Raw genomic sequence first — 23,417 nt, forward strand, 5'->3', positions numbered from 1 at the left:
TATGTTTAGAAAAATTACTTTTAATCCAAAAGACTTGACACTGTACACAAATTTCTATGCACCATAGAAACAAAGGAGATAACAAAAAAAGCTCAGAAAAGGAAGTGCTAATCTTCTTCTTCTGAAGCGGGCTGTTCTGTCAAGGTCTTGTGTTTCTGAATCTTAGCCATCAGCTCTGAAAGGAAGGTAGAACAAACACCTGGTTTAGTGCATAAACACTAATGTAACCGTGCAGGACCATTGTTGTGAAGATCTCAAATTGATCTTTCACTTGAACAGCCATATTCCATTTACATTTATTCATTTAGCAGATGCTTTTGTCCAAAGTGACATCTCAGCAAAATATTAATATTATTAGCCACAAGATCTTGTTTCACCCTTTTTAGAGAGGAAAACCTGGGAAAGAGCTATTTATTTTACATCTGGTTAACAATGCACAGCCATATATATGCTTAAGATGGCATGTGTTATGAATTACAAAAATCAGTTTTACTATAAACAGCATATACAAAGCAATGCTCCAGCTTTGGAGTTTTAATTATTCTGTATTGCAATACATGTTACAGCAACAGTTCTCTTCCAAAGATTTGAACTGGCACTCTTACTGTTCATCAGCCTACCCTTTTTCATGCAACTACCCTAAAGATTTGAGAAGTAAATACAAGGGCAAGATGTTGTCTGTGGCAGTACCTTTGGCCGGGTTGAAGACGCCGTTAGTCTGTGCGTTGCAGACATAGCAGCGCTTTGACTTGCGGTAATGCTGTAGAGCACAGGCTTCACAGAAGTAATGCCGACACCTGACAACACAGGAGGAGACCAGTTCTGTATGAGTTCAGCTGAAGTGCAAGGTTTAGTGACCATTACTACCAGCCCAACTCTCACCCAATTCATGGTCTTCCCAAGAATATCGAGATTTACATTTATTCATTCAGCACATGCTTTTCTCCAAAGTGATGTACAACTCAAAGAAAAAAAGCTGCATTTCACCAGCAGACAGATATAGATGAAAACATGCAATTCTCAAAGCAGCTTGTCTGATGCCACGATTCAAACTAGCATACGTTACATGAGTAGCTGCATTTAGAATTGGTAGAAAATACATTTTAAAACGGATAACATTAACAATAACATTGAGTAGCAGCATACAGAATTGAAATAAAATGCAAAGATAATTATGGAATGTAAATTTATGGAGTAGGCAGATGTGTTGAGACCCTTCTTCAAAGTTGAGAGGGATTTGGCACTTTTGAGTGAGAGAGGGAGATCATTTCACAATGTTTTCATATTCAATATAATGACTACACGGCTCTTTCCCAAAAAAGGGGCAGGGAATCTTCAAAACGTATAAAAAGTGGAGAATCTTACTTTGTAATGACGGGATTCTTGAAGGAATCCCGGCAAATGAAGCACTTGAAAGGCAAGTCTTCCTCATCGCTGCTCACCTCATAGTTCTCTTCATCTAGAAATGTATGAAGCACCACATGCTTCAGTACAATCCAATTATCGGGTCAACCACATCCTCAGTTGAGTTGAGGAAATAGCAGCGTGGACCGTAAGGTATGTGGAAGGTCATGTGACTAGTCCTATTGAGTTGTGGCTGACTCACCGTTGGCCCCATACCTCCCTTCTTCCAGCTCTCTCTCTATCTGCCAGCCATGTTTGTAGTCAGAGCGATCGTGCAGGAACTTGCAGCTGTCTGTGAAAGCATCAGGGAAAAAAAACACGCAAACACATCCATTACAGCAAGCTTCTGGGTGCTAAGAGCTTATTGCACATTGAGAAGTTATCCTGCAGAACCTGAAATTGGGTAAGTAACAAGTTCTTAATTAGATTCAGGTATAGGGAGAGCTGGTAGCATAGTGGTTAGAACTACTGCCTTTGGAGCCAAAGGTCAAAGGTTCAATCCCCACCCGCATTGTACTTACCCTAAATTACTCCAGCAAAAATTACCCAGGGTAAATAATTGTAAACTTGTAATAATTGTAACTTGTTTTGGAGAAAAATGTCAGGTAAACGAGTATATGTAATTATGCCTTCTGAAGAAACAATTCTTCAGCGTGAGGGAGGATCCAAGCCCACAGGTTTGCTCACCCCCAAATCCACAAAACCCTGTCTCCTTGTAGTCCTTGCAGATGTCAGGCTGGTAGTCCCAGCGCACCGTAGCCCGCAAATGTTCTGGAGCTCGGATGGGACCCTTCCTGTCACATGCAAGGGACGGAACAATACCTAACAAATCAATACATAGAGCATTCTTTTCAACAGCGATGCAGAGCAGTGAAAAATTGGGCCTAAGTGACACAAAAGTGATAAAGACAAAGATAATGATTTGAAAACGGTAACTAAAGCCAACTGGCAGCTGAATGGAGGATATCAAAAAAATTTCCTGGTATGAAGAAAGGGAGAAAAAAATATCTCTGGGGGACCAGGTGCCAGCAGCTGCCCACCCTTCCTGGGAAATAACTTGACTCACACCTGGGTTCACTTGATATTTTTTCATCCAAATCCTGGTAAGGGTCATAGCCACCTCAGTGTAATGCACTGTCATCAATAATACAATGATATATCTGTAGACATGCTTTGTCTTATATACCTGACCATTCCTGAAGACGCATTGCCCATTGTGGAGTCCTTCGGCTTGATGTACTTGTGGTAGTTATTTATACCACGGTAAAGTTTATCATCGTCCTTTCCTGACAGTTCCTAAATAAATGTCAAAACAAAATTAAGGACAGTGTGTAAAACAGACAGTTAATAAATACCTGCTGAACAAGTTTTTCATATTTTCAACAGACCATTTTTATTATAATGACCAGAACTGAAAACAGTGCTTCCCTACAGTTAAAATACTTTCCGCTGTTTTAACAAATCTGGGGTAGAAGGGAGAAGCAACAAGTTTTCGAGAGTATCCCTCCCCCATATTCTGTTTGCATGGGTTCTGATGTGATTCACTACTGACCTCCTGGATCTTTTGACTCCGCTCAAAGATGGCTTGAGCATCTTTGTCCCTCTCCGTGTCCAGCTGGTATATGGCGGTCGCCCCCATGTCATCCGGCCCCTCAGGTTTCTGGGGAGGGGAGATTGAGGACGAAAGAAGAAATCACGGATGTGCTGGTATAGGTCAGGTGTTTAGGCATGAGGACACATATGGGTCCTCGTCAGGTGTGGGAAGAGAGTCCTGTCCTCAGGGCCATGCTCACCGCCGACCGTGTGGACTTGTACTCCACCATGATTTTCTGCTGTTTTTCCTCCTCACTGTCACTGGAGGACACTTTCTCTCTCTCTGTCCGTTTTGTCTGGAGGAAAACCAGCCAACATTATGATAAATCCACAACAGGAAACACACACACACAACTTGCTGACAGGAAATACCTTCTGGATCATGGGGTTCGACACTGAGGTCTTCTTCTCCTTCCTCACCACCTGGTTCCCCTCATCATTACTGCTGCTGCCTAAAAACAACCACTTCTTTTTATACATTTTTTACATTTATTTGAAAAATTAATGTACTATATATTATATACCCTATCCATGAAGCAACATTTCTTAATTTTAAGAAAGCTTCTTCATTCCTTAAGACTTAAGTTAAAGCCTTATAAAAAAGGTAAACAAGCGGGGATATACAATTAAAAAACTGACTGACAAGGCTGTCATCTGTCTAATTTTGTATGGCATATTGACACAGTTAATAACTGACAGATTAATTTTCGTGCAGTTTTGTGCTAAAAAAAAATTACACACACACACACACAGACAGAAGTTGTTTCCAATAATAATAATTAATACGACGACGTCGACGGAGGAAGGCCAGGTACAAAAATAAGGGCTGTTTCACTTTAATTTAACATTAAATTTTAGTAATAAACGCACTTGCCTTTGTCGCTGTCGCTCGCCTTCCTTTTGCGGGCACTGAACTTCTTGTTCGACTTTTTGAACAGGAACGTACAGGTTGACTTGGACTCCGACTGCTCCTCCATCTTCCCCTCCATTACGAACAAACCGCGCTTGCGCGCCACGAAACACTCGGCCGTTATGACAGCGCCCCCAGCGGTCAGTAGTGAAACAGCGGCTCGATACGACTGGACTCCTCACTGAGTGACTAGCGCCCAGTACTGTGAGAGCGCCTTGAATTGCATTATTGCAGCGCCCCTGGCGGCCACTAGTGAGACAACGCTGTGACGTCATCGTTTCTCTATTTCTCACTTATTATTTTACATTCACGTGTATTCATTTAGTTGACTCTTATCTTTAAAGCAGTATACAGTTGTATAAAGTTACTTAATTTACCGGTTTATACAGTCTTTTACCGGTCCGATTCAAGCTAGGTACCTTAAGGCACTCCATCAGTCGAAGAAGAGAATCGCATCTGGGTTCTTTGGATCCAAATGCGGCAGATTTGTTGCAATACTAATAAATTATTCCTTGTATCTGCATTATTATTATTATTATTATTATTATTATTATTATTATTATTGTTATTATTATGTTGCTGTTACTGAAATGTAACATATTTATATATTGTCTCTTTTTTAAGTTTAGTTTTGATGAATCCCTCATGTTACTTTCACACAGATTCTTGTTTAATATATTTTGTCACTCAGGTTTCATTAAACGTGACGTGTAAGTCAAATGGCGGCCTACGAGACATCCTTCATGCTCACACTTATTCTGCTGTGGATCCCGACCACATGTCCGCCCTTCTACACACTTTGCCCATCAGCTCCCTCCTTCAGGTTCACTGCGGGTGTATTCCAACAGCTGATTTTAGATATTACTATTAATGAATGCATGTGAAAATGAGCGTTCTTGAATACGAAGCATTGTTTTTCTCATGGTATTGTGTGTTTATCATTAAAATGTTTACATCCTGCACATGTTTAAATGTTGCTGACAGCTGCCGCTGCTGATCACGGAGGGAGGGGGGGGGGGGCGATTTTTCGTAACAGTTCAACCGTGTGGACTTCACCTCCCATCATGCAGCACCTCATCTTACCACATGAACGAAGCCTCACTTCACCTCGCATACGCGCTCGCACGCGCTCCGTCTCGTGACCGCGCTCCGCAGCCCCTAGGTGGGGAGCAGGAGAAGTGAGGAGGCGTCGTCCGATTCATCCTTCGCGCACCGAAGGCTTGCGCACAGATCTCGCATCAGCATCAGCAGCAGGCTCAGCAGCATCAGCATCAGGCTCAGCAGCATCAGCACCATCTTCACCGCGGAGCGCTGGAAGTGGGACTGGGAGGGGAGGCGCGGGCGTCCGAATGGAACCGAGCTGCGTGCGCTCAGCGATGGCCATGGGTCTGTCCTCCAAAAAGACATCTTCTCGGAGCATCGCCGTGGAGCGCAAAAACCTCATCACCGTGTGCAGGTAAAGGCCGTCGTTAGCACGGCTTACCGTCCCTTCTCATACTATGGTACACAGAGCAGGTACCGGCGGCGTTGTTCGTCATGGTTTGCTGTGATTTTCTATGGCTCACCGTGGGTTTTACTCTAGTTTGCTGTGTTGTAATGGCCCATTTTTCGTAAGAGGGACCGTTTTAAAACAAGCAAATAAACTGTAAATATTTCCAGTTGTCACTGAACCTGCCAGATTCATAAATGTAAATCATTTATGTTTATTACTCCTAATAAAGGGAAGATGCGCTCCTATGTTATTTATTTGAATCTGTACCTTTTAACATGGTGAACTGGCGGTGTACCCACCACACTATTAACTATGTAGGCTGTGTAGTGTACATAAGGCATGGCCCCTAATTAAGATGATTAAATAACCTGGAACTAGAGGAGGGGAATGTGTAACTCCTTTGTTATTTATCCTTGTTCGAAGACCAACGGAATATTTGATTGACCATATTCTAGGATGTACAGTATAAGTGCTCTTTAAGTGGCGACAAGGGGAGCAGCAGACAGGTGTGTTGGCAGTGGTTTATAAATTGGTGGAAAATCTGCATAATAGAAGTCACGGTGTAGCTCCTCGTAGTGTGCGGTGCCTTGGCTGCGCAGTGTTGTTGCGGGGTGGGTTTTCTCTGAATGATACATCACACTGTACTTCCTTCCTACTCGCAAAGGGCCTCGTCATGGGCCCGTCCAGGAGGCCGTCCTGTGGTTTAACGAGGATGTGATTGATGGTGTCATTTCCATGGCAACTGCCCCACCCCCCCCCCCCCCCAAGTCAGGTCAGGTACAAGGGTAATTAGAATGGATAAAAATATTGTAATTTTTTCATTAAATATACACTCTTCAGCTCAGATCTTTATGTGAGCTAAGATATTAATGAGAAAAACACACAGTGGCAAAAAAAAAAAAAAATCACAGCACAACTCTTTCTTTGTGGTATTCAGTGGAAACAAATTGTTCCAGATTTTAGTTTATGCCTTGGAAATACAGCATTTGTCCTGTAAACCACACTATGGCAGTACTACTAGGGGGCAGCATGGAGCGTAGTTGTTAGAGCTACCATCTCTGGCTTGCGGGTTGCAGGTTTGAATCTCACCTGCTGTAGTACCCTGGATCAAGGTACTTACTCTAAATAGCTCCAGTAAAATTGCCCAGCTCCATAGAGGGGAATTTTAGGTAACCGTAGGTACCTTAACACTGTAAGTCACTTTGGACAAAAGCATGAGCTAAATGAATAAATATAAATGCAGTCTGAAGGCTGAAGGTTCAAATCCCACTCTTGGTGCAGCATCCTTTATCAGAGTACTTATCTTAAACCGATGTAGTGAGAATACCCCGCTGTATACATAGGTAGATCACTGTAAAGTTACTGATCTAGCAATGCAAGATGCTTAAGTTAAATAAAGGTAACAATGACAATTGTACCCTGCAGAAACACGATGAAGTGTCAGCTGTTGATCCTGCCCACACAGCTCTCCCGAAGAAGATTTCACACTGGTTATTTCACTTGGAAGGACTGTCGGAGAGACCAAAGCCGCTGCGTCCGTTTCATAAGACTGCAGCAAAAATCCGGAATGGATGAAGCAACCAAATGCAGAGGGAATGTTATTTTGTAAGTTGGCGTGATCTTACAGGGCCCGGGTTTTGCCTTCTCCTCGTGCGCTCCTGCAGAATGGGCTTGGGCACGGAGCGAGACAGTAGGCCGATTGTCCCGTTCTCGGCCTAGCCCCACTCTAGGGCTGAAGGAGACATTGTTGCCACTGAAGCAACTGTTATTTACATCACTCAACTCTGAGGAATTGTTCTTCAAGTCGGTTTGCGTGGGCAGAGCTGGCCGGGAGTTCGGAACCCACCTCCCGCATATGCGCAGACCCGACATCTAGAGCTCGCAAACAGGTCCATGCTTTGTTTCTGTTATCGTTTATTTATTTTTGCCACATGGCCCCATAAAGGATGTATTACAGAGCACTGGAACATACAAGTTGCACATACAGCAGTTTGCGAAGAAATGTTCCGCACTGCCGTTTCGCAAAATTGAATTCCCCTGGCACTTTCCGAAGTTCCGCTTTACTGTCACATACACGAGCATGAGAGTAGCACCTGATGAAGGAAACATTAAAATAAAACTATGCTATAGCACCAGAAGCAAACACACTGACCTCAGACAGAACAGTGGCGCACGTGTTTAAGAGTGTTATATCCCAGTTACAGACATTCATTTTTATTCCACGGGACTCTCAAAAGACATATCTGGAAACGTATTACTGACACATGAAAATCACACAACTTATTTTTTCATCCGGTTAGTTTGCGATGCCCTGGGTTTTATCTCCCAAAACATTAGGAAAGGTTTTCAGCAGATGCCATAGTAAATCTATGCCTCATTTCCCTCTGCGTGATATTTAATAGCAGAAGGTCTAAGTGTGCATGATAAAGTATTCTATGGCATTACACACTGACACTTTAGCACCTACAGATATAATCTGTGTTCATATCTTGAGGTATGCGAGGCTCCTCGATTAGGAACATTTTCCAGGAACGCCTCTTCAGATGGATGGGAAGTGAAGCATTTCGTTCCAAAGACGTATCTGCCATTTCAATCCTTTCCTTGGGAGCAACTCCTGCAGTTGATGCGTCTTCTTCACGGTTGTTGTTTTTCGTCTTAATTTGCCAATTTTCTCTCAGTCAGTCAGATTTTTTTTTTCCGGTTCTGCAGCCCTCACGTTGCATACTTCTGCGTTGGAACACATTGCTTGTGTGTGTCCCGATGATCTGATGACGGGCTGTAAATGTGTGAGAAGGTCCACTAATAGTGCAGGACAGGACTTAGACTAGCGGGCGTCAGTAGCAAAACATTTGCGCAGTGTTTCAAGCCAAGTGCATAGCTAGCATCTGCCTCCAAGCACGTTAACCGCATTGAAATATGGAAAATGTGGTTCCGTCCAGTACGTTGTGTCTCGAGCTTGTTTCAGCAGAATACACCACAAGTGTCCCAAGCTTCTGCAGAGAACGTGATGGTACTGACCTGTTTGCATGATATATTCTTCTGTGACCAAAGAAGGGGATCCATACTTTTGAGCCCCACCCCATAATGGTGACAATGACAAACCCAATATGGATCATGCTGAGACTCCTTATCCTCCGTGGGTGTCATTGTCCGGATCCCATTGACGACCTGTCCACCTGGCTCGTTGGCGGACTTAGCGCTTGGCGTTAGCGGGCTTGCCGAGAGAGAAGGTGGTCTTGCCCCTTGTGATGGTGGCTTTCCCCAGAGACGTGGTGGTCTTTCCCTTGCTGAAGCTCGACCTGCCCATGGATGAGGTGGCCTTTTCCCTCTTGATGGTCGTGTTGCCCATCGAGATGGTGGTCTTTCCTCGGGTCAGGGTGGAGTCCCCCATCGAGATGGCCGTTTTCCCCTCGGTGATGCTGGTGTTCCCCATGGAGATCCTGGGGCCGTGTCCCTTTTGTAGGAGGTACTCAACACCGTGCCTTCCCTTTGGGGCTCTCCGCCAGTGCTGCGGTTGAAGGAAATTGCAGCACCAACCTGAAACAGGTCCACTTGCCTGATGCAGGGAAAAGAAGTCCTTCTGCGTCCTGGTTCATTTGTCGAGTAGTGAAACGCCCTCACGTACAGGCCAGAGCACAGATTCCATGTGCCCAGTAAATGGGCAGAATCTACCCACGGGTCCTGCTGCATATCGGGGCCGGACAGTGGACCGATTGTCTTGTTGCCATGGAGACAGTCTTGTACGGTTGAAGGAGACATTGTTGCATGCAAGGCGATGGGTAGTGACATCACTCACATTTGTGGCATTGTGTCCAAACCATTCTTGCAATAGGGATTGGCCCAAAGTGAGTATGAAGTGTTTTTTGTGTTTCTCCAGTTTATTAATATCCCATACACCCTTATTTGTAGTGACCTAGGAGACACTGTTATTGGATGATAACTATAATGTTTTATTTTTTGTGACAGTTAGGTGTACGGTATGGTTATGATGGCATTCAAAGAAAGATAACATAGGTGAGTTAAAAATAGAAAACTGGGGAAAAAAACCCTTCAGTCCTTATGCTAACACTATCTACAGAAATGTGGGTAGTTTAAATAAATATATCAAGATTGTTATTGAGAATTTGATTTATATATATATATTGTAACTTCCACAGCAGTTTCAGGTGCTGCCTTGGTGGTGACAGAACTTAAACAGCGAGTTAAGCTTTGATATTTGTGAGTTCACCATTTGATATCCTTATATCCATAGATTTTCATAATTAGCTGGTAATGTTAGCTCTTAGACCACAACAGTAATTTGTTTAAAATAATTTGTCATAGTGTACTGAAGTTCCTAATGAAATTAGCTCCACATTATTGCATAAAACTGTACCAGTAATTGCAAGCTTTTATAAAAAGAAACTCGTTGATTTTCAGTGGTTTTGTGGTCTGGTTTTATGAGGATATGCAGAATTGTTTGGTTTCTTCCATATTTTTGTTTGATTGCAAAATATTAAGCACAGAATGAAAGATGCACTGTACACAATAAATGCATTGTCTTGTTTACTAGAGTCTGTGTTGGTAGAAGCCAGTTATACTGAGTTTTACTGAAGTTTCTGCATCTGCATAGAAGGTGGGTGTGTATGTGGGGGAGAGAGAAAGAGATTGTGTGTGTTTGTGCTTGAACATGTTTCATGGGCGTTCCATGTTCAGATTCAATCTCTGAAATGCCAGGAATGGATTCCATATGTTTTACCGCAGTACAGTGGAGCAATTGTCCTGTTGCTGGGGGGTATTATTGAATGGCTCAAGGAGACATTGTCACACACTGGACAATTGATGGTGACATCACCCAAATCTATGGCATTGTTTGACAGTTGGACTTATACATTACTCGGGACCACCGCTTACTGCCATGTCTGACGTTTGTCCGTATTCAAAGCTGGAAGTTGGCACTGAGGTCTCTGCACTTGTTTTTCTAATTTATTTGGCAGATGTTTTTCCAGTCCAGAGTCTACAAAATGTTGAAACATACAATGACTTCAGTCTTTCCTACATGGGCAAAATTTATTTAAATCCAGACAGTAATGTTTTTTTTTAAAAATTATGACAGATCACTCTGGTACAACAAGGCCAGATCGCACAGTTAGGCAAACATGCAGACTTATCGCAAGCGATGATCTCGGACTCGGAGGGATCGCTGGAGGAATCAAAAACTTCTTGGTTATTCAAAGGTCTAGTTAATGTTTACAAAATGTGGGCATTAGCGAAACGGAGCCATAGCTTAAGCTGCTATTCTGCGGTATCAGGATGTACAAAAAGAATTTTATGCTCTTCACGTTTACAGCGCTTTCCGTTTTACTAACCTGCTCCACCCATTAGCTACTTCCGACTAGTGGTTCCACGAGAGGGCGTCAAGGAGGGGGTTCGAGGGTTCTTGCTAAGCTGCCCATCCCTATTTTACAGTTTAACGTAGTAATTTTGGTGCTAGTAACAGGAGATTAGTTAGCACACCAAGCAACAGTTCTCATTTTCTCAGTTTGTTACACTAGCGTAGTAGCTACATGCTAACAGGAAGAAGGTTCGCAAGATTTGCAAGCACATCACATACTATATACTTCCCCAACTCAGCAAAATATTCAGCTACATAGCAATACCAGCACCATTTTTAGGCAGAAGTCATCACCTTTTTTATGAGTAAAATCACTATCCATCAGGATTTTTAATTAGGCTTCTACAGTTTTTCATTTTTTGCCCCCAATTCTGTTGCAGTCTAAAGGTTTTTTTCTTGTGGGGATTATTTGTGGAATGACTGTAGAATTTGGAACCTAGAAGTTTCTCATTTGCATGTATAAATGTTTGGTTTCCCTCTTTCAAATTATAGTATTGATGATATTTAGCAAGAACTCATTTGTAACTTGTCACAACTCTGGTTGGAAGAACACAATTTCAGAAATCCCCCATGTTTCAGATGCATGCCTCCTTCTGAACTTCCACACATGACATTTTTTGTCTCGGCAAAAACTTGGCGAGAGCAAAGTTATGTCCCAAGAACCGCAACGCTATTGTTGTCAGTGACAGAATAATAATGAAGAAGCTCTCAGAAGCTCTCTATTGGTGGGACAGCACACTCGATGTGTGAAGGAGGTTCACAGGCCACGCTATGTCCTTTGAAGACAAAGGAGAATGTTTACGGATGAGAATAGTAGGACAATGCCTGAGACTTTAGAAGGACAGGGATAATCTTTGGATCAGGCATCCCTTAGGCAAATGTTTAACGGTGCACTCTTGGTACCATGCCAGACCTCTGTGGATTACCTAGGGTGAGAGAAGTATCCAGACAATCAGCAAAAGTAAAACCCTTTCTTCCTTATCAGGAAACAATAAGGATCGCTCGCTTACAGTAGGGGCAGACTAATGGCTGGGGTTTCATGATACACAACAAATGGAACTGAATCCATTAGTTCTCTTCTAAACGCAATTAGACTTTGTTTGGAGAATCAACTAACAAGGCAGCTGCTAGCAAAGCAGATGTGCACCCGGATAGGATGCTGAGGCCGGAGGCGGAAGTCCAGAGTGGTGCTTTGCAAAAGCCAGGCATTGTGTAGCACAAGCATGTCTGATAGCATCACGGGTCTACATTATGTGAGGTTACATAATTGTAGTATTTTTCTCAATTGTTTCTCATCATTGAATTTGAATGATCAATTTTATCATTTCTTTTATCAGCCAGGTAGGGGTCAGTTTTGGACAGATTGCTTGCCTGGGCTTTTGAAAATTAACTTTATCTGGTTGGCAACACCTTTAGCTTTGGCTCTCTGTTGACAACATTCAAATATATCACTTTTGTGAGCTCATTTGGTTCAGGCCAATGCTAACCCTAAACTAGTGTCTGATTACCTTTGTTCACTGTGTATTTCTATATCATTCAACTTCAACATCCCTAAGCTTTTCCTCAACATCCTCTGAAATCTTTATTTTTGCTAATTTAATTGCTGCAGGTGCAACACATTTTTTTCCATTTTTTTTTTTTTCCCTCTTGCTTGGAGTACCTCCCTTTTGGATCAGAATTTAAAAATCACCAGCCACTGCTCCCATGCTGCTTCATTTCCACACCACCCTCCATCACAAACATACATTTACCACAAAAGACTGCACTTTGCTTTTTTTGAGAAGTTTTGAGTCATTCACAACATACTGCCTCTCAGTCTCCTTTCACTTGTTTCTCCACATGGTATATGGAATTGGATCTCTCTGGTCTTCTTCTCAGACGTGTTCTCAAATATGGGGTTTCGGGCTCTTGCCACTTCAGACGTACCTCCTGCGGTCCACTCTGTCCAGAGCCAATGGCTGAATGGTGCCCATTTTTGGTAATCCCCTCTGGGAAAATTTTGGTGAGGCCTGCTGCTTGTCCACCCACAAAGCAGTACCCCCAAAACCAGAAAGAAAGACTTAATCAAGCAGGGGCTTTTGTCCAGGATATGCAGGTAGTAAAACTTCACTGGTGCTTTGATGAGATACAAACTGTCCATAACCAACATGGAAGGTTCCAGTTGATCCTGTTGACTATGCCAAAGCTGTAGGAAGAAAAGTGAACATTAATAAATACAGTATATGTCTATTACATGACCACAGGCATCCAAAATATATGTGCAGAGTAGACAAATGTCATACCAAAACCTTGCACAGTTTTCACCCTCTCTTGTGTGTAAATATACTCATTTATTTACTTATCTGTGTTTTGTCACTGTATGTAGGTATATATACATAGGTGTGTATGTATGCATATGCGTGTGTCATATATGGGTATGTATGTCTGTTGTTTGTTGAATGCTGCTACAACCAAGTAGAATTTCCATCTGGGATTAATGAAGTTTCATTCCTTCATTCATTAATCGTTAAACCCTAAGTGGGAGCAAAGGGCATTTTTTGGGTCTGACTACGTCAAGGTTCCACTGTTGTTTTTCAGTGTCACATCGTACCAAGAGCATCTTAATCTGAGACAGCAGTTCACACATTCGAACCCCGTACAATGGAATCAGTTTCCAAATCAGTATGATTTAATTTATTATTATTTTAATGAAGTGAAAAGCTGTTTACGGTTAATTGTTGACTGTTCAAAATTGCACTTTCACAAATGCATGTGACAGTGTGTTAAGGTATATTTTGTTTGTATATTACATGCATTACTCATACATTACTTCCATTAACAAATAGATGGTGAGTCAGTACGGCATGTGGTCAAGTCCTTTACTTTGGCCACAGTCGGAAAGGCAAGTTTCAGATGTGTAACAATACTGGGTGCAGAAATACTGTATATGTGCTGTCATATATCACCACACCCCTCAGTATATACCTCAGTCATGATCATGTTCCAAATAAGCAGCAAAAGCATCACTCGGGACAATATTCACACGTGGTGTGTCAAGACATAACAGCATAACCTATGCTAGAAAATCCACTACATCATTATTTCTTGGTTTCCGTTACAAAGAGGGAATCTGTAATTCCACTATAATGCAGTGTTGTATGGTGGGGTGGTTTCCATTGCATAAATCTGATACAGGTTCGAAAACAAACAAATAACCATAATGCACCTTCTAAACAATGCTGGTTGCTGTCAGTAAAAAGTACTGCCTTACCCACAGAAACCAAGAGGAACCAGCACAGACCAATGGAATATCAATAAACCTCAGTAAAATCAAGTAAAGTGAAAGCACTGCCAAGTATATTTTTTTCTGGCATGGAATAGACTTCCATCTACCAAGGATGTCTTTTTCATTATTTTCTTTATTCTGTTTGCAGACTTAAGCTCAGCTCAGGAAGAGCGCAGGTGTTTATTATGTTACCTACCTGTAATTTGATGAATTCCTCTGTGATGTGTGAACAGGGCCCTGGGCTCACACATGAAAATCCCAGTACAGGTTCCATTGAGTATCCTTGCCCCTTGTGATGATGGAAACACCAACAGAGATGAACTTCTCTCCTTTTGAAATGGTGACCTTGCGCACTGACACCGTGATCTTGCCCCTGGAAATGGTGTTTTTACTCACCACAAAGCTAGTATTGGCCCTAGCTATGGTGGTTTTGCTTGTTGAGAAGGAGCTTTTGCCCTTTGAGAAAAGCGTTTTTCTCCTCAGGATGCTGGACTTGCCTCTAGTGATGGTGGTTTTGCTCCTCAAGATGGTGTCTTTGCCTCTGGTGAAGGAAGTCTTGCTCCTCGAGAGCGTCGTCTTGCTCGTTGGAATGGGGGCTTTGCCCCAGAAGGGGCTCCTTTTGCCCCTGGGAGTGGAAGTTTTGTCCATCTAGACGGTGGTCCGTCGCTTGAGGAAAGAAGCCTTGCCCAGAGTAGTAGTGGTCTTGCCTCTGCTGAAGGTGTTTTTGCCAAACGAGATGGTGGTCTTTCCCCTCTTGATGGTTGAGGTGCCCATGGAGAAGGTTGTCTTTCCCCTCTTAATGGAGGTGCTGCCCACTGAGATGGCTGTCTTTCCCTCAGTGATGCTGGTGTTGCCCATCGCGACGGACGTCTCCTCACATCACCTACTCTGCGGTTGTGTGACCATCACCTACAAACCTCAGTTCCCCAATGGTGGTTTCTCATGGAACCTGAAACTAGACACTTGGGCAAGCAAGGAGATGGTCCTCCCTGCCTCGTTTTGGTGCATTTGTCCAGCGGTGAGACGCGGTCCCGTAAATGCCAGGGATAGTTTCATGTGACCTAAAGTGGGCAGAGAAAGCTTGGGAGCTTCGTCGCCCACCGGCCAGGACAGTGGTGCGATTGTCTTGTTCTAATGGCGCTGGTTTTACAAGGTTAAAGGAGACATTGTTTCACACTAGACCATTGTAAGTGACATCAGTCCACCCTGTGGCACGACTCCCGAATCTGCGAGTCTGAATTTGAAATTTCTATGGTATTTATTTCTAGTTTTTGGCATCTTTACAGGGTTTTCCTGTTTACAAGTTTCTTCCTGAGGTTTTACGCTGGCAACGATGGATTCTTTTTTTTGAGTCTAAGTTGGATGCTACTTTATGAAATCCCTTAAATGCAGTTGTTTAACAGAACTTGGACTATTTTAACATTACAGTCACCACATTATGACTTTTATTTAAAATTATAGACTTTCACGCAAGTGAAGACTATTTTTGTTGTTTTAATGGTGACATTAGTCAAAGATGAAGTCCCACGGTTTTGGCCTTTTGTTAGTTAAAGGTATGGCATGAAATATGAGCTTGACACAAGCATCGTCACCATCCTCTGCAGGTTCTCTGTGAAGACCCTGCTGGAGAAGTACACCACGGAGCCTATTGATGACTCCTCAGAGGAGTTTGTCAATTTTGCCGCCATCCTAGAACACATCCTTAGTCATCGCTTCAAAGGCAACGCAGCAGGTAAGTCAACCCTGTGGGGGTATGGGCTTGTGTGCGAGTGTGGGGCGTGTGGCTGGATATCGTTTATTGACATTTACCACAATGAATTCTTCATAGATTTTGGGTAGGAAATAGTAAATAGTAGAAAATGCAGTAAGATATTAAATAAGTAATATACATTGGTATTTTACATTACTGGTAGTCCTCGACTTACAACAACTTGGACTTATGACAGATGCCGCAGTAACCTTATTATATATTTTCCTGACATAAGTCATAACGTTTAGCCATAATGTCTAAGGGCTGCCGCTCTATGTGCTGTACGATAACATTGGTTGGCTGCACTGCTGCCAGAATCCATATTTTTTATTGACTCAGTAAGTGTTTCAGTGATTGCATTGGATTTTTTTTTGCTTACAGAATGTTTTGTCTATGGCTCCATTCAAGTTACTTTATATTTGAAAGAACTAACTGAAAGTGAAGACCTGAATGTTCCAGTGGTTCAGAAAAGAAAAATCTAAAGAAAGCGGATTCAGAGATGAAAGCAAAAATATTAGTGCAGTATGAAATTATCATCATAATACTGTGCTGTGCATAACAGTCCTCTTATGCAGTGTAGTATTCGTGCATGTTAATTGTTTATATTCTTCTGGTTTTTATAATACAGTATAACTTTGACTTACGACGAGTTTGTCGGAACAGAACCGCGTTGTAAGTTGAAGACCACCTGCATATGAACATTTCTTTTCTACTTCCAGAATGAAAATTACAGCTGAATGTTTGCAATAGTTTAAGGAAAGCTCAATTTGATATAACATCGCGTTTCTTGTATTAGCTCTCGAGTGTTCCTCTGACTGACCCTTGGCTCTTTTGTTTCGGGACAGGTCCGGGCAGCTGGTTCAGCCACGATGGCCAGCGCAGCTTCTGGGACTACATCCGCCTTGCCTGCAGAAAGGTCCCGAACAACTGCATCGCCAGCATCGAGAATATAGAGAACATCAACACCTCCCGAGCCAAGGCGAGATGGGGCAGGGTGGAAAGGAGGGTAGATGGTGGGCGATGCATGGCTTGCACCGTACACCGCCCTCCCTGCTACTGTCATCCAGACTGCAGACATAGCGTAGCCTTATTCCGGGCACAAGTGCGTCTTTGTCGCGGCGTGGGCAAGTTGCTGGACCAAAACCGTATGTGGGAGGAAACCGGTGCAAAAGCTCACTCTCTGGGCCGCCGTGCCTTTGCACGCGTGGCCGGTCGGTGCCAGTCGCAGAGGGCCTGTCATCTCGGTGAAGTCTGTAGTAGGATGGCTCACGATGGGATTGAACAGCGAGAGCAGGAGGTGAAGTGCGAGGATGCAGAGCAAAATCAGAGGGAGTTTACCGTGCAAGAGTTGCATGGTATCCCCCAGCCATGATGAGCGAAATGCAGGAATGATGTGGGGACTCCAAATCGATAATCATAACAGGGTCTGTTTTCTAATTATTAGCGCGGGAGAGATGGGAGTTCTTGGACCATAGGAGGTGCAGAAAGGTGTCGAGGAACAGAACGAGGTGGCGACAAGTGCCTGGAGGACAAGGGTTCTGAATCTGATGGAGTCTCACTCCAGCCTCTCTCCACCGCAGGGCCGGGCCTGGGTTCGAGTGGCTCTGATGGAGAAACGACTGTCAGAATACATAGCCACGGCCTTGAGGGACACGCGGACGACCAGGTGGGCACCGTGCAACGCTGCATTTAACACGAAAAGACAACTCGGTAGAGGACGGAAGTGACGGTACACCGGGTCCTGCTCTGACGAACAGTTTAGAATTTTTGAAGACAAGTATTTTCCCGTTTAATTGTTTCAATTCTATTTTCTTATCATTTTTAAAAAAAAAAAAAAAAAAAATTTGTTGTGGATTGATCATGACCTGTACTTACGCAACCAGCTGATAGGTGTCAGTAAAACGCACCCGAACAAAATAGGGGTGTTGGACAGGCAATTCTCTTCCACAGTGTTAACAGCACATGATCTGATGTTCATGAGTGTTAGTGATGACCTGCAAGTGTTTTTAAAAATTTTTTTTTTTTTTTTGAAGGAACTGGTCAGTAATCAGAATTGAGTAAAAGTTTGCGAAGAAAAGTTATTTTTATTTTCATTGATTTTAGTTCTAATGTGACTAGAGGTTAGTTAAAATATTTGAATTTGTTTAGTATTTTATTTCTAATTAATATATATTTATGTAATTAATATTGAAATGCTGCCTTTCATCTACATTACATTTCTCCAGAGAAATTTACAATGTTAATCTACCTGCAATTCTTTACCAATTTATACAGCTGGGTAATTTTACTTGGAAAATTTAAGAATAAGTACCTTGCTCAAAAGTACTACAGCTGGAGGTGAGGTCCAAACCTGTGACTTTTGGGTCCAAGGGGCGCAGCTCTGACCACTACATGACCAACTGTCGCTGTAACCTATGCTTGGAGAGAGCTTGTTTACAGAATACCATGAGGCATCTCAACAGGCTGTAGTTTTGGAGTCAGCTAATTCTCGATGCCTCGCAGGCGTTTCTATGATGATGGAGCCATCATGCTGAGGGAAGAGGCCACGGTTCTCACTGGAATGCTGATTGGTCTCAGTGCCATAGACTTCAGGTGAGGGTTGATGCACCCTATGGCATTCAGGTTCCATCTATACGTGTCCCCGGAGCCGAGATCCTCCACGAATACCTTGTTCCATCGCTGTGGACCAGTTGTTTTTTGCTGATTTTTTTTTTTTTTTTTTTTTTCCTTTTCCCACTTTTAGAAGAGTGCTTGTTTTTTAAACATGGTAAATGTTCCACTTACTCACAGTTTAATGCCCCATCCACAGTGCACTCTGCCTCACACACTATACCTCTGGGATAGGCTCTGGAGGCTCTACATAGATCCTACACGGACAAGTAGTTGGCGATAATGGAAATATCTTCCCCTTTTTTTTTTTTTTTTTTTACCATACATGGGTACTATACCTGCTAAAGAGCTAAAAGTTTGGTCCTGGCTTTCGTACAGCAGTGAAATGCTAGTGCGGCCAAGCTCTTTAAGATCTGTGCTTCTTTTTCAGTTGTTTGCTGAAAAATATTTTGATTGGGCGGGGTGCGGTATCGCAGTGGGTTGGACCGCAGTCCTGCTCTCCGGTGGGTCTGGGGTTCGAGTCCTGCTTGGGGTGCCTTGCGACGGACTGGCGTCCCGTCCTGGGTGTGTCCCCTCCCCCTCCGGCCTTGCGCCCTGTGTTGCCGGGTAGGCTCCGGTTCCCCGCGACCCCATATGGGACACGCAGTTCTGAAAGTGTGTGTGTGTGTGTGTGTGTGTGTGTGTGTGTGTGTGTGTGTGTGTGTGTATTTTGATTGGCCCCCATGAGCAGGTGTTGAGGCGAAATCAGTAACTCCACCTGTCATCTGTTCCACAGCTTCTGTCTGAAAGGGGAGGTTCTAGATGGAAAGATTGGGGCGGTGATTGACTATACACCTTACCTGAAGTTCACACAAAGGTGAGTGCAATGAGACAGAGCAATGGCTTTCACGTTCCGGAATGTAGTTTTTCAGCATATATTTATAAATATGTACATTTAATTGGTAATTTTTTGACGCTGATCAACAGAAAAATACTTTTTAATGTGAAGACACATTTGTACAAATCAATTTTGAATCAAGTATAAAACGCAAAATAACCGAGTGCAAAAATGTTTACCCCTTTTACTTTGAATATATATACTGTAGTACTCGTGGCTAGTTTTGCTCATCCTGATCATTATTATCTAGAACTGTTATTCAGCTACTGATGAAACTCTTTATCAATCTGTTCAGCCCTACTGGAATTCATCTGAAGCTAAAGATTTTTTTTTTTTTTTTATGACAATTCTTATTGACCTGTAAGCTAGTATTGTGAATCAGGACAGACCCAAAAATCTTCCTGAAATTCCCTAACGCCAGTTTCATGTTCATCCAACTACAGTATTTGGGAACCAGTTAGCTTTCCGTTGTTGCAGCTATGACTACCTGAGCGATGAGGAGGATCGGCGCAGCTTAGACAGCAGCACCAGTGACGACAGCATCCCAGAGCACCCGTACATCCCTCTGGTCACCGACGAGGAGAGTTGGAGCAACAAGTGCCGCAAGCTGGAGCAGAAGTTCAAAATCGTCTATGCCCAGAAGGTCTGCACTATTAGCACCTCTTTCCACCGTTGCTGATTGTTATTATTACCCATCCATCCATTGTCAACAACCGCTTGTCCCAAGCAGGGTCGCGGCGAGTAGGAGCCTTACCCGGCAACATAGGCCGCAAGGCCGAGGGGGGAGGGGACACACCCAGGACGGGACGCCAGTCCGTCGCAAGGCACCCCAAGCCGGGCTCGAACCTCAGACCCGCCACATAGCGGGCACCTGCCGAAGCTGCCACGCCACCACGCCCCCAATATAATAATAAAAACATCTTGAACCTTTCCCACATTGCAGGGCTACTTGGAGGAGTTGGTGCGTCTGCGGGAATCCCAGCTAAAGAACCTGGAGACGGAGAACAAGCGGCTCAGCCTGAGGCTGGAGGAGGTGCTGCAGCAGAGCCAGCAGGAGAAGAAGGAGCTCGAGGGCATCGTTCTGGAGCTCCAGGCACAGCTGTGAGTTCAGGCCGTTGTGAAAGAACATGCAGCGTCCCGGCAGGCTGCACACAGACAGTCTGGCTCGTGCTCGTGTTTTTCTTTGAGGTTGTACATGTTCAGAACTCATTTATTAGTTTACATTTATTCATTTAGCTGACGCGTTTCTCCAAAGCGACTTACAATGTTAAGGTCACGATTGCTATTAAAGTTACAATCTTATAACTATTTACCCATTTATACAGCTGGGTAATTTTTTACTGGAGTAATTTTTAGGGTAAGTACGTTGCTCAAGGGTACTGCAGCCAGAGATGGGGATCAAATCTGCGACTTCTGGATCCAGAGACAGTAGATCTAACCACTACACCACTGGCTGCCCCGTAGCCCCAGTTTGTATTTACATTTATGTATTTGGCAGACGCTCTTCTACATAGTTACATTCAGCTGAGAATAAACAAAAGTGGATTTCACAACAAACAGAAGACTTGGATACATATACATGATTATTGAAACACAGATTATTTGTTCTGTAAAACCCTTGTCATGCAGCACATATTCCAGTACCTAAGTACTGAAGTGAAGTACAAATAGGAAAATAGGCATATAAAAATTAGCAGGTGGTGAGAGACTAACTTAAGGTTCCAGGAGCTAGGGAAGGAAAACGGGTTTGAAAGAGATGATTTAAAAAAAAAAAAAACACACAACTTTTTTTACATGCTGGAAGGGATTCAGCAGCTATGAGGGACAGAGGTAGTTCACTCCACCACAAAGGTGCAAAACTTCGAACTGAAAGATGGAAGGAACTCCCACAGAGTTTGGATCTTTTGTAAATGGGACAAGCAAGCTGCCAGAGGTGGAAAAGTGTTAAAAAGGTATAAGGTAGCATGCGCTTCCCTGCATAGACGCACACGTACGTACACACACACACACACACACACACACACACACACACACACACACGCCTGTATAGTCTAGCAGGAAATATGTCACATCCCCTCACTAGAACACCTTCCACCCCCTGCAGGACGGCGCTGATCCCTTGCGACTCCAGCCGCCTGGCCAAGGAGCTGCCCATCCCCCTGGTGAACCAGTGGCCCTCCCGCCAGCCCTGCAACAACCGGGAGGACAGCAAGCTTTTTCGAAGGTGTGTTTGGTCTGCAAGCATGCACTCTCGTCCTGTGTAGGTAGTCTTTATATTAAAAAAATTAAGAGAATAAATAAGGGAACTGATCAGATAAAACTTAAATTTGAAGAGTTCAACCCTGAGATTGTTCCATACCTACAGTGAAGTCCACGCTCATCCTTGTTTTCAGATTTCCAGCTATAGCTAATTCTTCAGTGAGCCATTTATTGATTATCAGCAGTGTTTTTTAATTTTTCAGTTCTGAAATGTAAGGATAAAATAGCATGCGATCAGCCATATTCAGGTTGGGAACCTCCGTCGGAATGGTGTGTGGAACAGATTTGTCCAAAGCACCATGGGCCCATGGTGCTCCTGCAGTAGGGCCTCCCGCTGGCAGTATGGCTTCCGGGTCCACTCCACTCGCATCCTCTTCCGCAGGAGGAGTTTCCACAGCCTGGATCAACTTTCCGCTGAGATCAGCCTGAACTCGGACTCGCAGAAGACTGACGGTCAGCAGAATGGGGACACCTGGTGCTCTGCAGGTACACGGACACACACCGTATGCCGACACCAAAGTTTGGCGGATTGAAACGTGATGGTCTGTTCCACGCGGACCAGTGTGAACAGTGCTCTTGGCTGAGCTTGTAAGCATCATCTGCATTCGTTACGTATTCATTTAAAGTAAAGCCACCGCATGCTTAGCTTTTGCTACTTCAAAACGAAAAGTTTTACGAACAGCAGAAGGTCACAACAATATACGGGTAGACGGTACGCACAAAGTGCAAATTGGTCACCGTACAGAGAGCGAGGGTTCACGGTCGGAAGGTTGCAATGTATCGCAGCTAACCAGCAAACGTATGAGCTGCTTCAGATCTGAAGCTGGGGGGGGGTCAAACCACAACACCACTCAGTGCCCATTAATGGGAGTGGTGTGGGTGCGTTGTGTCCTGAGACATAACTGTGCATGAAAATGATGATGTGTTTTACCCCTCTATGTTCTGCTGTTCCAGGTAAGGAGTACACGCCGTCCATGCTGGGTCTCTGTGGCTCTTTGGCTTCCCTCCCCAGCTGCAAATCCCTGGCCAGCCTCAAGTCCAGCGAGTGTCTGGTGAACATCAGCACGGAGGCCAGCCCCGCTCCTTCTCCCAGCTAGGCGGGCCTCACCTTCCCCTTAGCTGTACGCGCACCTCGTTCCGCGGGGCGCGGGATGTGGGGACCGGTCCGTTGTGGAATCTGGCCCCGGTGGGACAGAAACGCAGTTCACGCAAGAACCCTCAGATTGTGGCAATCTCTTTGTTGAAAATTTAAAGTCAAGAGGTGTGTTGACTTTAAACTTTGTTGGAAGACTTTGTACTCATACGCCAGAGTTCAGGTGCGGCTCGTAGTATGAATGTGGTCTCGTGAGCCGTCCTACAGGAGAGCTCGTATTTCATATTTCAGCCTCTATCCTACCTGCTATCTTAATGCATTTCCTGTTCGGATATGTTCATATATAAATCTGCATCTGACGTATGTGTCCATCTTACGTAAAAAAAAAAAAAAAAAAAATCACACTATAAGGACACCAATCCTCAGTCCAAGGAGGAAAATACTGCCAAATGTGTTTCCATCGTAGTCATTATGAGTAACGCTCTCTGATCGAGTGAGTGATGACATTTACCGTATTATTGTTGTTCGATATTTGTTTGCATGTCCGAGGCTGACTTCGATTTGAACACGGGGAGCTCTGTTTTATGCACTAGCTTGCTTTACCAAAATCTGTGTGAATTTATTTACTGTATATTTATCAACATAGGTGTGTGTGAGAGTGTCCCTGCTGCTATACGCATAATCACTATGTGTACTGATTGTAATACTGTTAAAGGACTGATTTTCTTTTATTTTTCACACAATGTTGTATCAATATGTATATTTTTACTTTTTCAGATTGTGTGTGTGT

General features: G+C 43.6%; 2 protein-coding genes across 2 annotated transcripts; one reads left to right on the plus strand and one right to left on the minus strand.

Annotated features, from left to right (window-relative positions):
• Positions 1 to 31: 31 nt before the first annotated feature.
• On the minus strand, positions 32 to 4,030 carry rnf113a (ring finger protein 113A). Its single transcript, XM_018756876.2, has 10 exons — positions 3,872 to 4,030; positions 3,370 to 3,449; positions 3,198 to 3,293; positions 2,957 to 3,064; positions 2,591 to 2,700; positions 2,092 to 2,198; positions 1,607 to 1,696; positions 1,366 to 1,459; positions 691 to 797; positions 32 to 175 (listed from the first exon to the last, which is right to left on the minus strand). Exons 1-10 carry the CDS (start codon positions 3,984 to 3,986, stop codon positions 108 to 110), a joined length of 975 nt encoding a protein of 324 aa, XP_018612392.1. The 5' UTR covers positions 3,987 to 4,030; the 3' UTR covers positions 32 to 107.
• A 972-nt stretch (positions 4,031 to 5,002) lies between these two features.
• rundc3aa (RUN domain containing 3Aa) lies at positions 5,003 to 23,026 on the plus strand. Its single transcript, XM_018757404.2, has 11 exons — positions 5,003 to 5,363; positions 15,643 to 15,770; positions 16,634 to 16,767; positions 17,369 to 17,454; positions 18,291 to 18,380; positions 19,174 to 19,254; positions 19,753 to 19,918; positions 20,219 to 20,376; positions 21,380 to 21,499; positions 21,917 to 22,020; positions 22,489 to 23,026. Exons 1-11 carry the CDS (start codon positions 5,257 to 5,259, stop codon positions 22,629 to 22,631), a joined length of 1,317 nt encoding a protein of 438 aa, XP_018612920.1. The 5' UTR covers positions 5,003 to 5,256; the 3' UTR covers positions 22,632 to 23,026.
• Positions 23,027 to 23,417: the final 391 nt, after the last annotated feature.

This window comes from Scleropages formosus, chromosome 8, assembly GCF_900964775.1.
Source record: "Scleropages formosus chromosome 8, fSclFor1.1, whole genome shotgun sequence".
NCBI classification, from domain to species: Eukaryota; Metazoa; Chordata; class Actinopteri; order Osteoglossiformes; family Osteoglossidae; genus Scleropages; species Scleropages formosus.